Source organism: Hesperophylax consimilis, chromosome 7, assembly GCF_061612785.1.
Source record: "Hesperophylax consimilis isolate HC1 chromosome 7, BYU_Hcon_1.0, whole genome shotgun sequence".
NCBI lineage: Eukaryota > Metazoa > Arthropoda > Insecta > Trichoptera > Limnephilidae > Hesperophylax > Hesperophylax consimilis.
Window position 1 is genome coordinate 34,347,784 of NC_142842.1, and position 25,316 is coordinate 34,373,099.

Here is a 25,316-nt window from a genome sequence, read left to right on the forward strand (position 1 = left end):
CCTGAACGATAGACTTAAAAAGCGCTAGACAGAGCATTAGTGCTTTTTGTATTAATAGCATTGAAGCCAAATCTAGGGTTAGGGGAAATCGCTTGGCAGCCATCTTGTATGACTAACTTTTGAACTGATTTGTATGCAAAGTGGTGCATAATGAAATATTATAGTTTTATTTTTGTATTGTGTTAATGCTGATATAAAGGCTTATGATTTATGGTCATTTAGTGAGACAAGAAATTGGATAAGTTACTAAAAAATTAAGTAAGTTTTGGCAAGGGAAAAATCCCAGAAATATTTGCAGTGTTGATGTAGAATCGAGGTTATTTATTAGCGCCTTTCGTAATCGAAGCGTTGCCTGAAATGGCTGTAGCCGTATTTGCTGACCAGGGACTGCCCCACCTTCCTCTTCCCCGTTTCCTTGTCATATTTTCCGACTAAGCACCGGTACCAAAGTGATATATGATACTAGTTCCTCGGAACATCTTCCATTGAAATGGCGGCAGAACAAGGACAACATTCCCACCTTACGGCTGAGCTCTAAAGAATGAAATCCGTTTGTTAAGATAGAGGAATCTATCAAACGGACCGCCCGTTTACTGAAAGAGCAAAGGTTTTTTTTCAAGTGTGTTGGGGCACCAGACGAGAGGTGGCTGCCAAATTCAACAATGCTAAAAATTAGGGGCGTTGCCAGCCACCAAGCTAAAGGGTGCAGCTAAAAAAATATAGAGCTTACATGGAAGAAACTAAGAAGTAGTCAGAACAAACTAGAAATATTTACATAAAAGGTGAACAGGGTTGTTTTGAGCCGTGGAGGGGTCCAAAATATTATTTTTGCATTGGAAAGGTTATTTTATAAGGAAAAAATATTTCGAAAATAATTGAGAATACCGCACATTAGTCGCACTTCCTTAATGATCTCGGAGCCCTGTGGAACTTTGACATCCACATCAGGAGTAAGTGAATAAAGCGAGGGGGTGGAAAATAACATACAACTCTCTCATAAAGAAACGGAAAAGAACCGCAGGGGAAAAAATCAATGGTCTTCCCGATACATTTTTATGGTTCGAATGGCAGACCAATAAATGCTTTCAATTTTTATTTTTCGGAGAGTCAGTACCCCAACGATATTTAGACGAAAATTCTTTATTATTTTAATATTGCTTTAAACGGAACCTTTAAAACATCAATGGAACCTTTGGACAAATGCATCGAATTCCCACCCAGGGATTGCGACTTCAAACTACTGCCTGCTATCTAAATCCTCCATCATTGCACAAACAACATTTTCTACTTACACAACAATGTGATTTTTTCCGAGTTCTGTGTCTGCAATGTGTAACATTTTGGAATCTAGCCGGGGGCTGTCCGACGTTGGGGCCCTACCGAAAATTTTATATGTATTATTTTCTCGAGTCCTGTGTCCTCAATGTGTACCAACCATTTTCAGAGCGTCCCCACAGGCGAAAAATTATGCCTTACGGAACTTAATCCCATTGGAGCCTCCTGTGTTGAGTTAAATATTGGAAAAAAAACAGATTTGTGATTTTGGCACCAGTTACAAAAGTAATTTTGTTCACCAATTTGTCTAGGGGGGGGCAGCTCATCATATCATCTTTATTTCGACCCCGTATATAATTTCAGTCAGATATAATGCGTTAAGTCTTCCTTGGGCGTCTCCGACTTTTACTACCGTTCGCTACTGATTACCACATTTAATCAACTTTAATTAGACTTATACGTACAAACATAAACATTGCATTTTATCAAATTTATTTCGACTCATTTATACTAACATAAGTATGAGTAAATCAATCAATCAGATTCACCAAAAATAATATTACATATTAAACTTAGAGAAAGGTGAAAGAGATCGTTACTTTTGGACTCTCAACTGGTCTTCGAGTGACGTCACGAGCTTACAATTGGCCCGATGCGATTTTTTTCCGATGAGCAAAGTATAACACCGTATGAGCCGACCTTGTTAAATACATTTTCTACGAACCTTGGATGGTACCCAGGAAGAATTCAAATATTATCAGCATATCAGAGGTTATTGATTGGGTTATTCGTAGCCCGTGAATGTTTATATCTCTTCTTGAAATAAAACTTTTTTTATTCCCCTAATGTCTTTACCTTTTAGAATTTTTTAGCAAATATTTTTGAAGCAACTAAATTATTGCACTTTAAATTCCCACAACTTCAAATGACATAAATATTATTATGTAATATTTTTTATTTAAAGAGTAGCAATTTACAGGAAATAGTTTCATTATTTTGTCACGTTGGTGGCACTGACCGCGGCGCGTCCTTCCTGTGCATTATTTTCTACGCCCGCGTAGCTTCCTCTGTTCTATTCGTATATCGTGCTACTTCCAAATCAAAACAATTACATTATGAGAAAGAGCAAATCTAAAACCGGGAAAATGGACGAGGAAGAATCATCTGTAAACGACGTTGAACGCGATGCAGCCGACGAAGACTCCCCACAGAATGAAAATGGTGTCGAAGAGACCGCCAAAAACGATAGTTTGGAACCGGAGGGAGACGAAGAAACTCCTGGGGAAAGCACTCCACCCCCCAAGGATCCGCCTAAGAAACGGGAGTCTAGAGCCAAGAAAGCAGCCGTGGAGAAAGCAAAAGATGAGAGTGGCGAGGACGAAGAATACGAAGTAAGTCAACAGCTATTGCATTACCTGTGTTTGCAGATTGCTGTTTACTGTTGTTATCATATACTTGCTTTCTAATGGCATTATTTCTATTGTTAATTTCGGTTGCATTAATTATTGTCGGCCAGCGAACCCGTGTCGCGTATTCTCGATCGTGTTGATATCGTTTATTTGTCAATTGTCGTGTTGGTTAGGTTACAAGTTACAGCGCTTTGGCCGAGTTGTGATGTATTCCCTGTGGATTAGTGATATCTATGACTTCATGTGGCTTAGGACTCCTTTCATCTACAAAAGTTAATAAAGTTTTTTGTATATTCAGTGAATTTTAATATAATTATAGTAGCTATAACTTTTACCGCCCATTTTGACCCGCCGATGGTTTGGTATTCAATAAAAACAGCCCCCCATATGCAATGTCGATTTCATACTTGTTGGATGTTGGATTTCATACTTTCCCAATAAAATTGTAGATTCGCTGCTCATTTTTATTGCATGAAAGGTTTCTTCATCTTGATTTCAATTACTGGTCATATTTTCTTACCAATCTACAATTACTAATTACTACTCGGGGTATTTTTAAACATCTTCACACATTGTTTGAGGCATGGCTTGTGTAAAAATTCACCTTCTGAAAAATGGAAAAATAAACTATATATTGTGGCACTTTCCAAAGTGATACTCAAGTAATTGTCCTGGTGGAACACCAAATTTAGAATCAAATGTTACTTGAAATGACTTTAGCCTTGTTTAGTGACCAATGAGCCGGGTCCTTCTTAACCATCCAACCAACCACGCCAGTTGGGGATCCCATAGTCCCAATAGTTTCGGCAGTTGGGACTCTAGTGTGGTATGCTGCTTAATGAACATTCCAATAACAAATAGAGAAATATTTTAATGAAATGCATTATAATATGTACCCGGGTCAAGTTTTTAAATTGTAAGAAAACCACACCACAAAAATAGAATTTTAATAAACATTGTGACTTAAATTGCCTTTGGTCTGCCCCTAGATACATAAATAATAAATCGGCAGGAATTAATTAATTCATTGTTCTGTCCGCAGGTGGAGAAGATTCTGGATTCTAAGAAGATAAAAGGAAAGACGCACTTCCTAATCCGGTGGAAGGGCTACCAGTCAGAGAGTGACACTTGGGAGCCTGAAAACACTGTCGCTTGCCCTGAACTCATCACCAAATTCAAGCAACAGGTATTCATTCAACCATGCATGTACTACCCATGTTAACTAATACTAGACATTGATATCAATTGTCAATGCCACTGTCGTTGAAAATAACGCCAACGTTGACACGAACCTTAATAATTGGGGAATCTTAGCGTAAGGAGGTTCCAACATTTAGAGCTGTTATAGCGACAACATCTATAGTTAAATTGCCACTGGCAGCAGTAGCATTCTTGTATTGCCTATAATATATCCTAATCACACTTTTTTTATTGGATTTACATTTTTCGAAGCATATATAAATCATAAATTCTAATCAAATCCTTGTATTGTTAAGTATAGCAGTAGCCCGTCACAAAATTTGCTTTTACTTTCCTAAACACGTTAATTAATCATATATATAATTAAAATAAATACCAGAATTAATAATAGCATTTCCAATTACATGTGTTCCCAATTATAACCTCTGCGTCCGAACTGTGTCTAAATTCATTCTAACGCAACAATCACATTCACTGGTCAATAGCATTGTACTGTACATATAGGTTAAGGAATGCATTCATTTTACAGCAGCTCCTCTTAAACGTATATTTTTGATTTGTCACTCCAAACTGGAATATGTCTTTGAAAACTTAGTCACTTGACACCTGTATTTAAATTGGACGATAAAAATTGTGTTTTAAATTACTAAACAATTTGCATATTATCTACAATCCCTAAAATATTTTGAAAGTATTGTCATAGATAAGATTGCGTTGTAAGTTTAATAATATGTACTAATAAATTTAATGCTTTTTTCACTCCTATCATCCCCCAAAATCATATTTTCTTAATTAATGTGTGTTTCTGCAGAACAAGCAGTCCAATGGAAAGGCCGCTGGGAAGAAACGAAAATCCACCACCAAGGCGGGGTCCAAGTCACCCAAAAAGACGGGGAAGCGTGGAAGACCATCAGCAGCAGCCGTATCTGATGATGAAGATGATGCCAACGAGTCCAAGGAGTACGAGGTGCGTCGCCGATTCTTTCTTACTCTTCTTATCCGTTCTACATTGTATGTGTTTAATCTATCTCCCTACAGTAATGTCCCCATGCTCGATGGTTCTAGTGAACCTGTGCAATATTAAACAATGAGTATTGTCGATTGGTTAGCTGTCCTACACAAAAAAGAGTTTGAGAAATGGAAGTCGACATCAGCTATGAACTGGTGTTCCGTTTGTTTGAGTTTGACGCAGGTGGGATCAATGCTCTACAGGGCTCCATTAAAATACCTGTATTATACACCCAGCATACGTTTGTTGCATAGAGATGGCAATCGCTCTTTTAACAATAGTCTGTATTATTAATTGGGTTCTTTTCTGTAACAGGTGGAAAAGATTGTGGAGGTCCACTTTAAGAAGAACGGCAAGAGGGAGTTCCTGATCCACTGGAAGGGCTGGAGCGCCCGAGATGACACCTGGGAGCCCGAGGAGCACCTCAGCTGCGATGACCTCATTACCAAGTTCATGTCCAAAGTAATTACAAAATCTTTATGTCTAGTCAACAACATGTACAGCATTATGCAGGTGCTTCATCCCAGGGTGGGATTATGTTGGTTGAGTGCTTATTATCATTTAGTACATGTTCCCGGATAATCTGCATCCGCCTAATGTATATTTATTATTAAATAGGTGAAGGCGAAGAAGAGCGCCACCCCCAAGGACCTGCGAGTGGCCCCCAAGTCCACCAAGAGGTTCACGCTCAGCAGCAAAGACTCGGGCCGACGTCTGAGCAAAAGAGGGGGCAATGCCCAGAGGTAAACCAGCTTCCCCTCCTGTCCCCACTTCTAATCCACCCAAAAACCTACCTGTTTAACGACCAACAGCTCCACTGCAATGAACTGCTCAAATTTTCTATAGCTGTAATAAACTTAAATTATTCCTGCACATCATTTTTATTGATTGTATTTTCATGTTAAAGTAATTCATTCTGTCCTTTCCTGTACAGAATAAACAAAAACTGTTGAACTGCTTACTTTACAACCTAGTCGTAGGAACGAAATGCGGTCATTAACCCGTCATATCCCGGGACCGCAAATGTGAGTGCGGCACATTATCTACGAATTTAAAAAAAATATATATATTATGTGCGATTTTGACCCTTATGTATAAGGAATTTGTATGAAGAACAAGGTCACAATCGCTTGGGCTATTCTCGTTCTTTACGCAGCAAATACCGGAATGACTTCTAGCTTTTCAAATTTTTTACAAAGAATTTTTCTGTGGAATGCCAGCGAAATATTTGCCGCGTTTTTAGTGTCAAAGCGTCTTCTTTCATTATTTTTGATATAAATTGATTGTGGAAATAATAGATTTGAGGTATCATCAGAAAGATAGTTTTATCTACATTATTTTGATGTAATTTTTATAATATTTCACCCAAGAAAAGTGATGAAAATTAACTTCGTAAGAAATGTCAAAAATTTTACGTCATAATGAACAATTGTATTTTTAGCATTATTTATTTACAGGTTTCTTGTACAAAATAATATTATTAGTAACAACAGTTGTATAAACTACCGAAATCTGGAAGAATTGTTATCATATACTTATAAAATGCGACACAAAAAAAATTTAAGTGTACACTTGACGTTTGATTTTGGAATTTGAGCCTTTGGAATTTCCTGGGACACCACAGGTTAAATGAGGAGTACCTGTATTTCAAATCTAGTTAACATTTTACCAGATCTGAACCACGAACATGAAGACATCCAAATCGATAGACTAGCCCACCAGGGAAAGGAGAACGAACCATCTCTCTTTCTGTAATAGATCTGTTGTAGATTATTCAAAGCAATTCATTCACAAACCCTACTGGTGCCAAAAATATGGTCACATGGTTTGCCTCCAGCTCATCGAAATGATAACCGGATTTCATTTAGGGCAAGTCTATCAATTTGGACGTCTATGCCCAAAGCCAATGTGAGCATGATTAATAATGCCAGATTGCTTGTGGACTAAGACAGGATAATGATACAGAAGTTGATAGGCTAACAAAGACCCAGAAAGACTGATATCTGTTTTAATTTGTTCCAGAGTCCGTTACGATGACGCTGAATAGAAGCTGACTTGAAGCTAAGGGTTTAATTTAAGAAATGTCTACATCTTGCTGTAATATGGAGGACGAAACATATTTTCAATAACATTTCGTTTAATACAACCTGTTCGGAAGGCGGGAGGCAGAAAACTCCCGATGCGGACAGGACAGAAAAGTTCTATTGTGCGGTGAGGTGTTAAGCTAGATTAACTAAATATATGTGGCTGGACACGGTAAATTGTAACACGTATTTGTTCATCACAGACGTTTTATTTTGAGTGTTCAGTTCATGGTTTATATGTAGTTTCCTCGATATCGACTATTTCATCCGATGACCCTCTTTTTTTACAGCCGTAGTTGACGACACTTTTTGGATAGTTTTTCTGCATCGGTGGTTAAGTATATTTATTTTATGGCGAGACTGGAAGGCACAAATGTCACTTTCTTCATTTAAACCTTTTCCAGTACTTCTGGTCCTCATTCATATGCAATATCTATAACATTGACTGTGTTTTGGGCCAAAGGCGTTATTCCACCCCTTTTTGCGAAAGAAACTCGGGGCCTTAGTGTAAGCATAACGGTCATGTTACGGAGGTTAAAAAAAACTAGACCTATTTTTGCTTGCCAAAAAGGTCGGAATAACACCTCGGACCACAACTGTATCGATGTATTAATTTTAACTAAAAATATTATTATTTTATAAAGATGTCAGTGGTATGGAAAAAATTGAAAATATTATATTTAAGTTTTAGGAGAGGTACCGACAGTAATTTACAGCAAGCAATTGACAAATTTTATAAAAGTGATTTGCAGCACCCTTTTATCTAGAAGACGGTCCCCGTAATATTAAAAAACCCAAAACAGCGTCTTTCACATGATTTGTTTTATTATTTAATGTGTATGGCTGGTAAATACGGTTTTTTAATCGAAAGAAACATGTTTTAAATGGATATCTAGTAAAAATTTATTTGAGTCTTTCTGTCACGTGTGTGCGATTGAAACGTTCAGGGTGTCTAGTTGGAAGATATCACAACTTGTTCACATTAGGTAATTTCGACAAACTAAATATTCCTTTGCATTTCTGTAAGTTATTAATTCTCATTTTATGTTATGTATTGTGAATGGCCACGAGACATTCTTTTTCTTGGTGTAACGTATATTTCTTGGCACTCCCGATGGAAGTGCACTATCGCAAAACTTCACTTCCGGTGAGCATCACTATACCATTAACCATTGTTTCTTTTTTTTTGTTTTTAAATATAAAATAAACGTAACTGAAAAATTTATTATAAAAATAAAGTGTTTTATAAAAATCTTTTTTTTTTTTTCTTACCCCCCAACAAACAGGAAAATAAGTTTTTCAATGAGCCATGAGCGTAATGGCCGCCATCGAATAGTCATTTAGGCATCAGGGAGTTGCTGGTTGATATTTAGGGACCTTTAAATTACTGCACTGTCGTCCTAAGGAACATTTATGCAGGGATCACAGTTTGACAGATTAATTCAATTGTTCAACATGACAAGGTCCTTGATTCATCCAGTCTGATGTTAATGATTATGTATCGGTAAATTGTTGTTCATACATTATTGTCGTCTTCATTATGATATTGATAAATTAGGAAGAATGTCTAAAGTATGAGGTTAGGACTACTGTCTTGTAGAAAGGCATAGATATAAAAGTAAACCAATTTTAATAGCAGATTTGTCAAAAATGTGTAGTGTTCGTTATGTATTGCCAGTTCCTTTATTGGATATTTAGTTTAACATTATGTATTCGCAAGATTAAGATGCAATCAAAAGAACAGCTTAAGTACAGTAATCCCTCATCCGATGATCCATTGGGTTCCCACAGTGCGATGCGGAAGGTAAAACTGCGAATTAAACCAATTCAAATGCAATATTAGCCAATCCATACAGTAAATTATTTCAAGTTGAAATTAAATGATTAACCATTCTTGCCTCTGGCATATTGACTGTTATTTTTCTTAAAGAAGCTGTCAGAGAAATTTTGCGTAGTTCCGCTTCTCAATAAAATCTAAATAAATGGGATATTTCTGAATGTATCTGAAAAATAAACACGGTTTTAGAAAGGTGATGAAATAAGCTTTCAAATTATATTATTAGAAATATTTTTAAATCAAAGATAAAATGTTTTAAAAATGGCTCACCTTATGTTTTTTTCATATAAACACTGAACTAAAATTACTAATAATGAAAAAAAAACATATTTTATTAGACTAACTAGCTGTATCCCGCCACGCATTGCTGTGGTTCAGTCTGTCTGCAGATAGAGAAACAATAGCGTGTGTTGCTTTTACGTCCAACAGATGGCGCTGTTTTGCAAAAAAAAAAAGATTTTAGTTGTCACAGGTAACATCTATATAATTTACCTATATACCTCATGTTTTTTGTCATTTCATGTAAAAAAAAATCAAAGTTTCGTAAATTTTTCTCAAATTGCGGTCGGAACCTTTGGCTTCATAGATGTATACATTTTAATGTAAAGCTTGGTGTTTTCTCTTTCTAACACTTTTTATTTCATATTTCTAACTATGATGGTAAGTTAGGAAGACAACGATTTTTATGAGACCATATGAAAAGTGAACAAATTGACTCTACAGATAATAGCTGTTTGTTCTCAAAACCGAACAAATGAGCTGAGCAGTTTAATTTTTAGCAAAACTTGTACAAAAGTTAAAAAGAGTTTATGGTAGGATTAAAGATGTTTAAAAAAAAACTTCTGTTACGGCTCTGTTTCCTCTCTCTCTTTCCTGATATTTTCACACTTCCTCATAGGGAGAGGACTCGCAATAATATTTTTAATCCCTCTTTACCTTTTCTATGTGTACGTTATATATGCGATGCGCAGCCCCTATACGCACAAACTCAGCTTAATTATGGGGGTTCATCTTATATATACAGTAATCTGCCGCTCGATTATCCGATAACTACTATAATCTGCCGTTATTTTAACTAGTTGCACAAGTCGAGATCTATAATTTTCCAGTATTCCAAATGCCAAATTCAGTAGTACGCCACGTGCCTAAACTCTAGTGCACAAGCTTTGTATGCTGAAAGGTTGGATTATCTCACTCTTATAAACTCAGGGCCTTAACAACTGATAATTCAGTTAGTCCTCTATCTCAGAATGTTCTAGTGACACTGTCGTGTATACGTTTCATTCTGCAACGTGCTTCTCGCAAGTGTAAACATGACACTTTAACTTTAAACCAAAAAATGTAAATTTAACCCATACTGTGCGGTTGGCTACATTTGAAATAGGCCAGCGTTGTAAAGGTTAAACATAATTTTTCTTTCTACGAGAGGGTCCAACTTGAAAAGTCTGTCAATTACCTGTCCGTCCTGCCAATGAAAAAAAACTTTTTGATGCTTTCGTGAAGAAATCTTAACAGCTTCCATTTCTATACCCTCTGACAAAACTTGTTAAATTCTGAATCCAGCTTTAACAATCTAGTAGCTTTTCCAGATCATGGAGAAAGGTATTTTCTTCTGTCTGTCTCATTTATGGCTACAGATTGCGAAAAAGTAAGTGTCGCGCCTGTAAAGTTGTTGCTAGGGATGCTGACATAGCAGTAAAAAAATTTAGCACGTGAACAAAGTCATTTTGTTATATTTTAACCACGGATTAGGGATTACTGTAATATTTCTGTGTTTTGTTTATGTTTATAAAGGTATGTTTCATATCATTTAATAATAAGGAAATTCAAATGGCAGTCTTCAGTCCCTACACAAAATGATGATCATCAGATCAACATTAACAGTGTAATAATAATTTTCTTTTCAGATTAGTCACTAAAATAAGATTTCTGGTGGTTTAGTATCATATGGAGTTGTGTTTTATTTTTTTCATACAGTTTTGCACACCAGGTTTTAGAATGGACATAAGTATAAAAGTTTAATTTATAAAACAAGAGGTTCGTTGCATTACAAATATATCTTATAAATATATATATTAATTAGACCATGCTGAGGACAGACCTTTTAAAATTTTTGAGAAACACTGACGATGTGGACTTTCAAAATGTTGAAAATCTCGCCAGCCGCCCGGTAAACGTGTTGCGTCATAAAATGACTGGTGCGGTTGCAGATGTAATAGGTGCGGAACTTTGCGTTTAAAAAATAAAATAGGAGATAATAGCCTCACCTTATGTTGTTTACACAGGACAAACATTTTCCATTGCTTAATAGATTTTAATTTGTAGCACTTATTATTTTATAGCAGAACTTTCATGTGTTTTTCTCGAAATAATTTCTATGTAAATAGATTTATTTAAAAAAATAATAACTTGTTTTATTTCCATATTACAATTACACAGAATACATACCCCCAGGTCAAGAACACTTATAATAAGGTGATAAGTTAAGAAAACTACAACAAAATGTTTAAATCAGTAATAATTTATTAAATGCACTGGCTCAGGCGGGCCACAGATAGCTCTACGCATGACAACGTTTCACACGTGGCTTTAGCTTCATTCACTATGAGCTGCCATTCTACACATACCGGGCCGGGCCCCGCGCATGGTACGCACGGCTGCATGGACATGTAACAACAGAGGCACTCGCATGGGCTACAGCGAATGCGCAAGCCGAGCAAAGCTTGCTGGGCCCGGCAGCCACGATTCTCCCACCGCTCACCTCTCCCGCCTTTCTCACTCTTCAAACCGTCGCAATCACTTGAACAAGTTGTGTTTTTTTATTTGATGAAGCATCCTGAAAATGGGGTTTTCTCGTGACCACATCGCTGTATCAAGCCACGTAGCTGTCAATCGCAGCCGTGGACTTTGTGCGCAGCTATCTGTGGACCGCTTAAGTCTCGTGTAAATTTTTTTTTTTGGTATGTTGAGCTGCATGAAAAAATGTCAGCCCTGACGATGAGCACTGCAAGGATGTCCGAAATGTTAGCGAAAGCGCTACGCAGCTCAACACTCCAAAAATACTTTTGATGATACACATTGCTATTTTGTTTGTTGTCCATACATTATAATATTCATTATTGGCAACCATGAAACATAGAACAGTCGCAAATGTTTTTTATAAAAGTGACGTGTTTATTACACAAACTTACTGGAAGTATGAAATTGCTAATAATTATAATATAAACACATAACTAGTTTTAAATTAATTTAACACTTTCCAGACCCTGTTCGGTATGCATTTATCTTCCAGTTGGCCGGCACTACTCACCGTCTATCCTAATCTGACCGAGTAGGAACTACGTACGTGTAAATATTTTCGGCTAATCGGCAGAGTCCGAAATGTGTTTGTTCGGTTTGCATATTTTTCCTATCTAAACTACCGTGTCCTTTTCGTGAGGTGTTACGTTTAGAGTCGAGTGGGATTAATTTAGAATGCATACTCCCAAAATCATCGCTATATAAGAAACCGTTCTTATATGGCGAGAGTTCAAGTGCTTCAGTTGCCGCGCAACCTTGGCGTGTGATAAGACGATTTAGTGCAGAAATAGCTAAACAACGAAATTAAAACTAATTACAAAATCTTTTGGAAATATAATAATAAAGAATCGTTCTTACATACGCAAAAGAATAACCTCAATTTAAATAATGGTTATGTAAATATGAATTATTAACCTTTTGAACGCGTTAATTTGCTCCGTTTTATCTATATCCGTACGCGGTACATATTTTCAAATACCTATGCATGCAATTAAATGTCAAATTATAGCATTCTGGCATGATTTATTGGACTATATAGACAGAACAGATTATTCTCCACAATATGAAAACAAATCCTCGTGTGTCAACACTCTTAGATGTTTATAAAAACAAAAACATAAAATTTCATACAAAGACGTACCGTATCTTTTGAATGTGGTCCCGCCATTCACTCGGCGTCATAAATAAACCACTCTCGGTGTGTGTGTACTTAGGCCACTGTGTTTATAGACACAAGTGGGACACCATGATCACTTATCATTCTTAGTTATGAAAAGTTGTGAATGACAAACTAGTACTAACGCCATCCGTTGACAAAAATGTAAACTAAAGGACTAAAAGGCGCGAAGAGACGCACTTGGTTATCGATCTTTTTTTATGAAATACAATTTTATTTTTGAGAAATTCTTGTAGATGTCAGCATCGTGATAGTTCTACAAATGTCCAAGTGAGCAAGAAATACATTTATGACGAAAGAGAGCGGGATTATGGGCCGTCAAAGTTGCCGTATCAACTGTTGATACAGCCGCGTGTGAGTATAGACTTTTTGCCGTAACAACAGTTGATACGGCCGCGTGCAAAGAGTTAAATACGTGCCATAAAGCCCGGCCGGGTGTGGTATGTTCACTTAGGCACCTGCGTCATGAACAATGGCGGCTAGCTCTAAGGGGCGTTGGAGCAATGAACTCCCAAAATTTCGGTCAGACTAAAAATAATAATTATCAACCTTAATTGATCAATTAATTATTACGAATTAAGTTAAATTCAACCGCCTCGAATTTTCATTCTTTATATCACATGTCATAAGTCACGTGGTGTGAGCGAATTCAATATCGCTCATCGAAGAACGTCACCCATCAATTATCTATACGCGCAGAGCGTGGAATTGAAATTTCTCCGAAACGTGAATGGCCTTCACCAATGCCTCAAACTCTTGGGCGAGATGGTGCTACTTTAGTTTCCTGCTCACATTCCGATCACTCCAGCAGGTCGGTATAAGCTTAAAAATTGCTATTTGCTAGTATCCTTCACCGCTGAAGGTTTACCTGACCTGATGTACGGATAGACTGGCGATATTTCATATATACATCCGGCTCGAAGGACCATGTTTATAAATTGTAGGGTCCTTTTAAATTAAACTCCGTATATTGAATCAATTAGATACCATTAGTGCCACCTGTGTGTTAGGTTATATTGTTTATGAAAGGTTCTCTCCTCTGCTATTTATTTGTTGTTAAGTCGCATCGGCAAGAACAATTCCTGTATTGCTGCCTGTTGAATTTCTGTCAATGTATTCATATAAAAGGTTAAGATTCCTTAAAAACGCTCTTTTGCCACTAAACAATCAAAGGTTTCACCTTTCCTAAAGAGCCACAGTAACCGGCTGTATCTAGTGTATTTCACCTGTAAAAAGTATTCATGTTGTGCAAAAAAGTGTCTATTCATTGTGAATAAAGTTATTCGAATTGTTCTCAAACAACGGAGTTTAATTTAAAGGGACCCTACAATTTATAAACATAGGGCACCAGCCATTTTTGTGAGTACAAGCCACCACTGGTCTCGAACTGCATTCGAACGCGGCCGAATACGCTTAGCGTGTGTTCAAATTCGCAGCCTGGAAAGTGTTAAAACAAATTTCTGTACTTGATTTGTAATTTATGGCATTTACATTATTCAATTGACAATAATTTCCGTTAAAATGTAAATTTTATTTATCTCTTATACAATGGTCATCTAAGGAGGTTCTCCTGATTTCGTTCTTGGATTTGGTCCCACATTAGTGACAGTTAAAATATTTATTTTAAATACAATTTTAGATTTAAAATTATCAAAAAAATATTTCAAGAATACATACTATATAGTGGGTTTGTTAGAGAGGGATCAAATAATGACACTGCTCATAGAATCAGACTTTGTGACATGTGGCATGAATTTGATTTATTCTGAATTCGAAATGGCACAAATTTGCGACCATTTTCTAATATGTAGTGGATTATCTACAATTTACACAATCCCATCGGGTAGTTTATTTATGATCGCATCCCTGCAGCATCAACATGTGTGACTTTACATGCATGTTGATGCTGCAGCATACTATTCATGATTTGTGTTACCTGCACCACACAGGTCAGTCATTTAAAATAAAGGTAGCAACCTACTTATAGTCTAGAATCTTTCTTCTATTTACGGTTAGTATAATTTAGGATACAATTATTTTGTGACATTAGAGCTCTCGTTTTTTCTAGATTTACAGTTTTGGAGGTTATGCGAGCATCTTTTTGAAGAAAGGAAGGAGTGAATTTAAATAGGGAACAAAAGCTAAAGACTGCACAGCCATTGAACACAATGCACAATAATGAGTTGTAAAAACAACCCATTCTCATGTGGCAATGTCGAATGTATATCGTTGGCTTAATTCGTAGACTGCATAACTATGTTTTTCTCGAAATAAGATTTTAATGCCATGTGGTGTTAAAATTAATCCTGCTTCGAATAGTAAATTTGGAAAAAAAAAATACACTTTGTTTTAGTAAAATGTCCATGGCGTCATTTTTCAGAATTAAGAAAACTTCCTAACTCCGTTTTAAAATAGAAAGCCTTAAATTACAAATGTTTAGAGATCGAAATTAAATACAGAAAAATATGGTATGTTTTGAACACAAATAAAAATAATAAACTGTCTTAAAATTTTTTTCATTGCAAGGTTTTTTGCTCCTTCTATAAAATTTGACAAATGGTCATTACGCATTCTACGAATTAAGCCGACGATATTATAATATTTGGGCATGCATTCGCCGTGTCAGCTTTTTTTTACTATAAAATATGAATTAGTGTTTGGTGCAAATTAAAACCATTGAGACGTAGTTTTACCGACAATTTATTAACCTCCCACTTGTTGCAGTGCTAAGAAAAGTTCCAGTAACCTCACTCGATGAAATGTGTGCATAAGTATGGATTGATATTCTTCAACATATATGTATTTCAAACATGAGAATAGTAAAATAAATGAGCTATAAGCAGAATTTTGGGGTAACATCATCAACTTCATTTTTATTATTGTGATAGATTTTTGATTGATCAATCACAATAATTTTGGCTGCGATAATCAAAAAATATATGACAGACCTCATATTGATTCATATAAAATCTATGGAAAAGTTTAATCCCTAGGAGCCAAAGCTCTGCATTTGCAGTGTTTAAGAATTGTGCTCACGCCAACTGCAGTGTCGACCAACAAAATCAAAATGTTATATTTTATAAAGTATGAAATTTTCTTTATGTTGGCCTTAACAAAGTGTATTTTTATTTATTGAATATTCTTGCCAGCTCCTACGGGTTAAAGTGGCACAAAAATCGGTTCACAATGTAACTTTGCACACCAATCAATTATATTCAGTTGTTTTTCATTAGTATTCAAACCATTTCATCAATCAAAATTAATGGTACATTGTTAAGCATCGATGAGTAATTTAAATACATACATATACACGGTGTCCGGAAACTCTTAGTACAAGCCGGAAACTGGAGAATCTACACCACATGGGGAACCCAAAAAAACATAAAGTTTTTTGATTTGAGCATTTTCAAAAAAAAAAAAAAAAAAACCAAAAAAAAATATTTTTCCGCTATTTTAGGGTTAAAGTTTTTTCTGGTGTTTAGGGTTGAATAACAGATGTTTTAACCCTGCATAGCAGAAATATTTTATGATTACACCAGGTTAAATGAAGGGTGATTTCAAAATAATGCTTCAATCCGAGTTTCTTCATTTGTTTTACTTTCAAATAGTTTTAATTAGTTGGGTACTTTGATCTTCAGTAATAATTTATAAGAATTTGTTTTAAAAAAAAAAAAAAAATCAACTTCAAACTCGATTTACTCGATAACGAAAGCTCAAATAAAAAAAAAATATACTACAAAATCGACTCCAAATGTGATGTAGATTCACCAGTTTCCCGCTTGTACTACGAGTTTCCGGACACCCTGTATATATTATTCACATAACCCAAGGGTGCCTGATGATTTTGACTCTGACAGCATCAACCTAATTATTTCAGTCTAGTTCTTAACCGGTTGTAAGTACAAATCTACAAAAATATGTGTAAAGTCTTAGTTTTTGCTATTGTAGGTATTATGATTTTTTTAAATCAACCGTAAATTAAATTAAAATCACTGTGAAATCAGATAAGAGCGCATCAGCAGAATGCTGCCTGCACATTAAATATAATAAATGGGTAAAAAACTATTTTTTTTTACTATAATACATCTATTTTTATATAGATACATTTTTTTTGGTGAACGAAGGTTCTTTGCTCGCAGCTCTCAGAACTTTTAAAATGTATTTTGAAACTTTAATTTTTTTTTTGGTTTGACTGAGGATTGAACCTTTCTACCAGGAATTGGCAGTATTGTTTATTGTTTTTTTACATTGTATAAATGTTTGCGTTAGAATTGTTCATTAGTTGGTTTCTTTTTTGGCCCCCTGCACAAAATGCATGGAATTATTGTAGAAAAAAACACATTATTATTATGTATCTACTGTCAGTTCTTTCACGAAGCCCTTTATAGTAGGGGGTATTGCAAATGGAAAATTTTGAGATCATAAATTTGCAGGGTAATTACTTCATCTAAGCATTTTCAAGTTACACACAAAAACCATAGATTCAATTTCTCGATCATGTATGCCAAAAACACATAATATTTGTGTTGGCCATAGAATAAAGAACAACATAGAAATGCCTTGTGAAACTTTAATTTCCCATACAAAACTGTGTTAATGAAATTCAAATGGGATGGTGATATATGATGTCAAGCAAGTGTAAGTGAGACAGCGCTGAACTAATGGGCTAAATGTAAGATTTGTTTCCATTCAAATTTGTATGAAAGGCACTGCTACTTTCCTTGTTTATTCTGTGGTTGTGGCGTGCATGGGCGAGGAAATATAGTTGATGTTGATGCAGATTTCAGAGTTGCCTAATTGTAGTAATAAACCTCGAATTAATAATGCAATAGTAAAAAAATATATATACTGTTGACTACTTAGAATTGAGTAACATATTTTTAAAGTAAGGATTATCTCAAAATAAACCTTTTTATTTCACCTGCTGCTGATAATTTTGTGTGATCGTAGACATTCAAATTAATAGACAAGCCAATCAGGGAATTGGGAACAAATCAACTTGCGCGGGAGGTAACCGTCCCACTTTCGGTGATTTGTCAATAAATAAATCTGACAGTATACAGGCAACTCGCATTGTAATATCACCATTCGGTCCTCTAAAACGCCTACGAATTACTAGTTTTTTTACTACACTTTTACCAACCTCACTCAATTTTAGTGTCACTACTCCAGGCGATTTGTTTAAGAACTAACATTCAGATCCTGCGCAGAAAAATCCCACAATGGACAGCTATGCAAACCTTTGCCTTACTTAAGCGAACTTTACTTTTCTCCTCACGGTCTAGTTATTTCAGTGTACGCTCTTCGGTTGCACGACTGATGTCGTAGTTTATTCAAAGCATTCTCGAACCCTCGTGGTGTCAAAAATAAGGTAAGGTGGTTTGCTTCCAGCTCATCAAAATGATACCCAGATTTCACATAAGGGCAAGTCTATTAATTTGGATGACTATGCTTGTGATGAAAAAAAATAGTGTAACAAAATTAAAATAGGAACATTATTGTAAGATTTTCTTTCGTATTTGAATGTGTTCTATTTTAAAAGTTTACTACTAAAACAAAAGCAAAAGTATTATTTTGACGGATTGATTATAAGGCGATTATGTTTAATTAGAAGTTAGATTATGCATTTTGGAATTGATGTAAAAGTGTAAATTGTGGTTAATAAACCAGAATTCTTCTTTTGAGCGAGCGGTAATGTCAATTTGAATAGAAACCAATAAAAAACTATATTCATATACCTGTAAAAATATAACCTATAATTCGAAATAAATAATTACTTATGTGTTTAGTTTTCTTAAATGACTACATAATTGTTAGTTGACTTCAGTATTCAGATGTGCAAAAATACATGTCTAAGAGTTACAAAAAATATTTGGTATGTTGCGTCTAATATGTATTTCGTTAACGGTATAGACTCAGTTGTTCTTGCAATTCCCCCATATCCGAGACATTGAACTTCTCCTGCTGCTCTTTCAAAAGGTTAAGGATGGCTGCAAGTTGAGCCTTTTCTATCCTGTAAACAAAGAAAATGTTTTTTGAAAATCTCCTACTACCACCACAGTAAGCGGAAAATGTTGCTTGTGTTGTGATGGAGGACTTAGCCAGCCGAGGAATTGAACACACTACGCCTGGGTGGGACCCAAATGCGATGTCTACTCAGCCACCGACCGGTCATACAAGTGCCAATTGATGTTTGCGTAACCTCCACGATCCTTCGGTTTTTATTCAATTGCAATAGCGCAATACACGCTTAACATGAACATTATTATTCTATCAAAATTCCTTATTGATTTCCATTCATAGTTATAATATGCTTTTAAAATTAACGCATTGCAAAATGTTACACTTATGCTCATACTATTTGCGCATCAAATATTGGGGTAAGTAATGAACAGATCAAATGCATGATAAATCTATCTATTATAAATAAAAGATTTGTATGTGGCAACTCTATAGACTCAAGAACTACTGGACCGATGTTGCTGAAAATTTCAAAGTTTGTTCTTATTGGTCCCAGGAGTGTTTAGAAAGTGGTTTAAATGAAAGAAGAAGTCGGCAACGCCATGAGATTTAGAAACACTCTGCGTAAAGTCCTGGCAATGCCGGGGATTTCAGCTAGTAATTAATAATGCCCACTCTTTTCTTCATAAATGCAAACTGGTGATAGCTCCGTTGTAATCTCTCCCTCCATCTCATAAGAAACGCATATATCAGGAAGAGAGATTACAACAGTTGATATACACGTCGACACAGGGAGAGTTTACAGTAAAACTCTCAGCGCCAGGACCATAATACATTTTAGAGACTTACTCTTTTTCTTCCATCAGCTGCGCCGGTGTCATCTTGGAGCTCAGGTGGTTGACGATGGCTTGGTGCCTGGCCACCTTGATCCGGGACTGCAGGGCTTCTACGGGGCTCGATGCATCGGTGGGCAGACTGATCTCACCTTCCATCTCCTCAGGAGAGACGTTGTTACCATCTATTTCCTTAGATTCTGTGCTCTCCACTGCCTGACTGGGTGCTTTACTCAATATCTGTAATGTAATCATTAAAAAGGGATGATTTTTAAATAAGTTATAAATCCAAAGATTTATAGTATTATGTAGACCATTTAATGATACAGACATGTGTCTAGTGTGGTAGTCGAAAAGCATGTAAAAAACTGTATTCAAATATATTGTTATGAATAAAGAAAGAAAAGAAAAAAAATATATTTCACTAAGTATAAACTTTAGAATGTCGAATTCAATACATTCAACCGCTAGTTGAACGTCCTACCCACCAGGCTATCAAATACCTCGACAATAATAGGATGAAGATGTTACGTAATTTTTAGTTATGAATATTTTATTTTATTTTATTAGGTTTTAATTTTTTTTTTAGTAAAACATGTAACAGTAACATTAAATAATATAGACTAGAACAATACTACATATAAGACAGATCACTAAAACTACATTACCAACGCTACTCTAATTTGTAGGATTCATAAAGTTCTGGTATATATTACGCTTAGTTCTATAAATGGAGTCAATAAATATATCAATAGTACCCCCATATTTGTTGCCCAGATCATACATCCTATCGGTCAGTGAGTGTGTCTGATAGTTCGTTATGTATGTATTGCAAAAGAATGTTATATTTTGTCTTGTATTCCTAGTCGGCACAAGGAATTTAATAGTGGCAACGATGGTATCACTGTCAATTAAGTTGTTAATATGACATAATTCTCCTGTCAGACAGCGTTATTAGATGCAATTGATTCATCAAACTGACATAATTAATGTAATCAATTAGAATTCTGAGCTTAATCAATTAGAATTCTGAGCCCGCAGGGGTAGGCAGAGAGGACGGACCGCCAAACAACTCGGTCTTGGCACACACTTCTTGCCTCATTCACATTCATACATCGTCTCACACATACTCTTCTATTATTCTGACTCTTGACATGGCCCGACTCGAGTATCTGATTCATTTGATCGTGCCATGTCTTCCTCGGGCGTCTCCGACTTCTGCTACCATTCGCATTTGCATCATATATCATCCTTACACTATACCTCTATATCCTCCTTACCTATCTTCGCTCATTCGCTCTACATGCCCAAACCATCTAAGCGTCCCTTTCTTAATCTTACTCATTACGCTTACATCAGTCGCATAATATAATCCGCTAAACACGGTTAGCCATTTCAAGCAGTGTTAAGATTCTGAATGGTCAACACACAAAAAATTACAAAAATGTAATGGTCGATGCCTCTCACAGTAAATAAATTTAAACAATGTTAGTGATTTTTAGGAAATGTGATTGATAAAACCAAAATGAAAAATTCAGGTGCATGTCTGTCATCTAGCACCTTTAACTCGTTAAACGTCTAATGCTACGATGCTAGGTGTCCCTGTACGTGGCACTTTTTCACAAGACATCTGTTGTGATGTCCAGTTACATAAGGACAAGGCCGCTCGCAACCCAACTGCTGCGTACAATGCGTTAAAAACAAGCTGTTGCTTGGATAATAATACAGAATATTTAGCGCGTTTCTAAAACATGAATACACTTGCGTTTATAATAATAAAATTAATTCCTACACACTAACAAAAAGTTTTTCAAGAGTTTAATAAAATAATCTCTTATCAACAATTGTTTTCTCATGCGCAAGCCTGACTCGATAATATACCTAATCAATTTATTCTGATATTGTAACGTAGCCCCTTCAGGTATCGTACCTAAAGGTAACGTTAATTAATGACTCAACATAACACTATATGAATTATTGAGGTCATGATTGTACAAAGCAGGTATGCGAAAGTACATTGACACCATTAAACAATGAAAGGCAGATTCATGTTAGTTACTATAATACGTAAGTTAATCAAATCGCTTTGTCAAGTCAAGTACTTTTGGTCCTTCTTTTTAGCCGACCGAATAATGTAAATATTCAGAGTGTCATTATAAGTTATTTAGGGAATAAAAAATAGAAATTAGATTAGAATTAGAATGCTGGGAATCAATGGAAAATGTATTTATTAGTTTGTTTAGAATTAACGGCACAAGTGCCATTCACATACATGATAGTTATGGACAGTCTTTACAATATAGAAATAAAAATTTAAGAATACATAAGTAAATAAGACAAAAGAATATACATTAGTACAAAGTTAATTAAACAAATAAATACAAAAAACCTGTTACTTAGTGACCTCATTACAATATGCACGGCGAAAATGTTCAATTTGTCCAGCTTTATATTTCAATAAAGGCATCAGCTAAAATAGCATAAGAATTACCAATGGTGTGTAATCGATTTATAACAGAATTGTAGCCCGAAACCATAGTATAATTGTCATAATAATAAATACTAGGGAACCTTGATCTAATGGTATAAACATGAAAGTGAATCAAGGTTAATATATCAGGGCTATCCAACTGATAATTTACAATTCTTTGTAAAAATATAAGATGAAAAATTTTCTTATGCCACTTCAACAATTTTAATTAATGTAATAAAAAATCATAGTCTTTTGATTCTAAAGAATTTCCAATTATGTTGACGGCCTTCGTAGTCGAGGGGTAGGGGTGGTGAGGGGTATAATTGGTATGCGTTTTTTGTGTTTAGTTATAATAATAAAACATTTATTTGCCAATAGATAAATTTTACATATTTTATAACATAAATTCTATTGACAAAAAGGTCACTGCTCAGCTATGCATTCCGGATCTCTCCGGGAATGCAGCTGGTTTTCAGCAGTGCCTCCAATATAATAATATATACATATTTAGGTATAATAATGAACAATGAAATAATATTAACAATAAAAACTCAAATCAATACAAACAAATAAAAATTTTAAAAAAAGTTATGTTTGTTAAGTTATTTTTCCCTACAGTGAGGCACTGGTTTTGCTACAGCTTTTCCGCGTTGATTATAAATAAATAAAAATAGACTGGAATTCCTTCTTAAATTGAAACGAAATGTATTCTCCATAATCTGTGTCTATTAAAATTGCGGCGGTTAGGTGAATATTTAACGTAATTAATAAATATGAATAAAACATTAAAAAAAAATTTAAAAAAGCAACATCATAATTAATACAAATTCTAAATAATGCGGGTATCTAATATTGAAATCAAAAGACTTAATTCGACATCATTGTAACAAAAGGCTTCAAAATAATATATTATACTATCTGAAAACTTATTGAGGGTTCAAAGCAGACAAAAAATATTGAGAAGCCAATAAATACAAAATACCATCAATACAATGATTACCGTTTTAATTAGAAAGATAATAATCATTTATTTGAGCAAGTCCAATAATACTAATAATAAATTGATAACATAATATAATGATTAAGCCGAAAAAATGTTTAGAATAATAATACATAAACACCATTGCACTAAAATTACTAGCAGAGAGAAAATAAATTTACCTCTTTTTTACACTTTCCACTGTACCAAATAGAAAACAACATAGCGAAAATAGAAATGCAGACACTGAGTACGTAGAAAGGTGATAAGTTGTGTAGGAAAATAAACATGTTCTCTTTCCACTGCTCTTCCATCTTTTTTTATTGATTGAATAACTTAAATAAATAATATAATGCGAACATTCGACGTTTACTTCACCAAAATAAACAAACACTTCTTCTTGACAAATTAAAATTACATTTGTGACAAGCAGTGGTGCCAATGAATAAAATTGACCACTTGAATTAACACTGTTCACGGCAGTGTCATGCGCATAAATAAACCACTACATATTACGAATATACTCTAAATAAATGTTTTCTTTATGTTATGTTTGGTTTATTTATGTACCGTTATGTTGTGTAATCAATTTTATCCTGTAATTTGTTGTATTTATTAATAAGAAAAATGTTGTAATGTATGGCCAAGATCACTCTTAATGGGTGAAAGCCAATATAAAATATAAAAAAAGTCTATCATCCCATAACATAACTGTGTCAACCTTATTTCCCTTTTCCTATTGTTCCATGACTGAAGCTTTGACTCCATACTCCGCGACGAGAGAATTTTACCTACGATTACCGTTTTTAAAAAACAAACCTTTGATGAAACTGATGCACCATTTTGGAAACGGTAGTTGTAAGTAAAAATTTACTAAATCAAATATTTGTGTGAAAAGAACACACTGCAGAAAATTCAAATTTAAAGACCCATAACTTATGATTAGGCGATAATAAAGATGTTTCCAGTTTCTCAGTGACGTTCTGCAAGGACTTCACTATCCGAAGTATATAGGTACATCATATGGTGAGTGGTTTATTTATGATCATATGTACATGCACCAATACACATAATCTGCGTGTTGTTTGGGTCAACTCTAATAAAACGTGCTACAGATAAGAGCCGATTTTTGTTAGTACTTCAGAAAACTACATTGTCCTATTGTACTATTTTAACGACTTAATATGAACCGACACATCAGCTGCTTTTTATATATGAGCGAAAATAAACCACTCACGTCGGAGTGTCTGCAATCAGGGCCGGCCCTATATAGGCGCAATCGGGGCAGTCCATACAGGGCGCTGATTTGTCAAGACGCCAAGGATCCAAAGAGCCAAGGTGCTGGCAACACAACGCCTTTGAGATTTTTTTCGTCAGGCGCGGTTTGGCTCATGGCCAGCTTTGTCTGTAATTTTTAATAATGGTATTACTAGGTTTATCTTGTCGGGGTTTCTAGCAAAGAGCAACTTGACGGACATAAATATCTCTCCTGGCGAGCATAAAGACCAGTGAGTGGTTTTTTTATGAAAAAATCAAGCTTCCGGTCTATAAAAAGTTAAGCAGATTTATTTGGAAAAAAACAGTTGAGGAGGCGCATTAACGGGAGTTTCAGTTGCTTTCTAAGCTCACTAACAGAAATATTTACATTCAAGGTACTCTTTGGTAGAAACCCTGACAAGATAAGTCGACTGTACCATTACTAAAAATTACTGAAAGACTAAATATTTAAATTAGGGCCTAAATCATTACAGAAAAAACAACAATGTTTCTTACCCTCATAAAAAATGTTATCTCTCCAAATGAAATAAGGCATTTAAGATTTGAATTCCATTAAAAAATAGCAAAGCAGTAAGTAATACAAAATCATGTGTTTGGTTTTAAAATTAATTTGATGGCTTAGAAATATTATAGACGCTTTAATAGTACACTTTAATGTGAGTAGAACACTTGGTCTTTGCAGTAATCAAGCATTTTTTGGTGAGTCTTTTTATAGGCATAAAAATGTTTCGAAGTGCAAAATCTCCTATTTAAGAACCGCAGACAGTTTTATTATGCAATGGCAAATTAAGTTGTTTTAACCTCATCCACACGGTCCCATATAAAAACCATTGGCAGCAGTCTCTGCAAGTGCAATCAGATGCTGCACATGTGATCATTAAGGTTTTGTTAAAACAAACATTGTGTTAAAACATGCCGCATGGTGGGATACATTGAGCTGAAAAGGTTGACGTAGGTCCCAAACAGGGATTTAGCATCTCCATAGGCTCCGGTACGAAGCTT

At 35.1% G+C, this 25,316-nt stretch overlaps 2 protein-coding genes across 2 annotated transcripts; one reads left to right on the top strand and one right to left on the bottom strand.

Annotated features, from left to right (window-relative positions):
• Positions 1 to 2,290: 2,290 nt before the first annotated feature.
• On the top strand, positions 2,291 to 8,229 carry LOC149422655 (uncharacterized). The gene is made up of 6 exons (XM_089633434.1): positions 2,291 to 2,666; positions 3,727 to 3,870; positions 4,696 to 4,851; positions 5,209 to 5,355; positions 5,512 to 5,636; positions 6,916 to 8,229. Exons 1-6 carry the CDS (start codon positions 2,391 to 2,393, stop codon positions 6,938 to 6,940), a joined length of 873 nt encoding a protein of 290 aa, XP_089489560.1. The 5' UTR covers positions 2,291 to 2,390; the 3' UTR covers positions 6,941 to 8,229.
• A 1,217-nt stretch (positions 8,230 to 9,446) lies between these two features.
• Positions 9,447 to 23,444, bottom strand: LOC149422656 (uncharacterized). The gene is made up of 3 exons (XM_089633435.1): positions 23,219 to 23,444; positions 19,601 to 19,824; positions 9,447 to 18,803 (listed from the first exon to the last, which is right to left on the bottom strand). The coding sequence occupies exons 1-3, from the start codon at positions 23,348 to 23,350 to the stop codon at positions 18,692 to 18,694; spliced, it is 468 nt and encodes a 155-aa protein (XP_089489561.1). The 5' UTR covers positions 23,351 to 23,444; the 3' UTR covers positions 9,447 to 18,691.
• Positions 23,445 to 25,316: the final 1,872 nt, after the last annotated feature.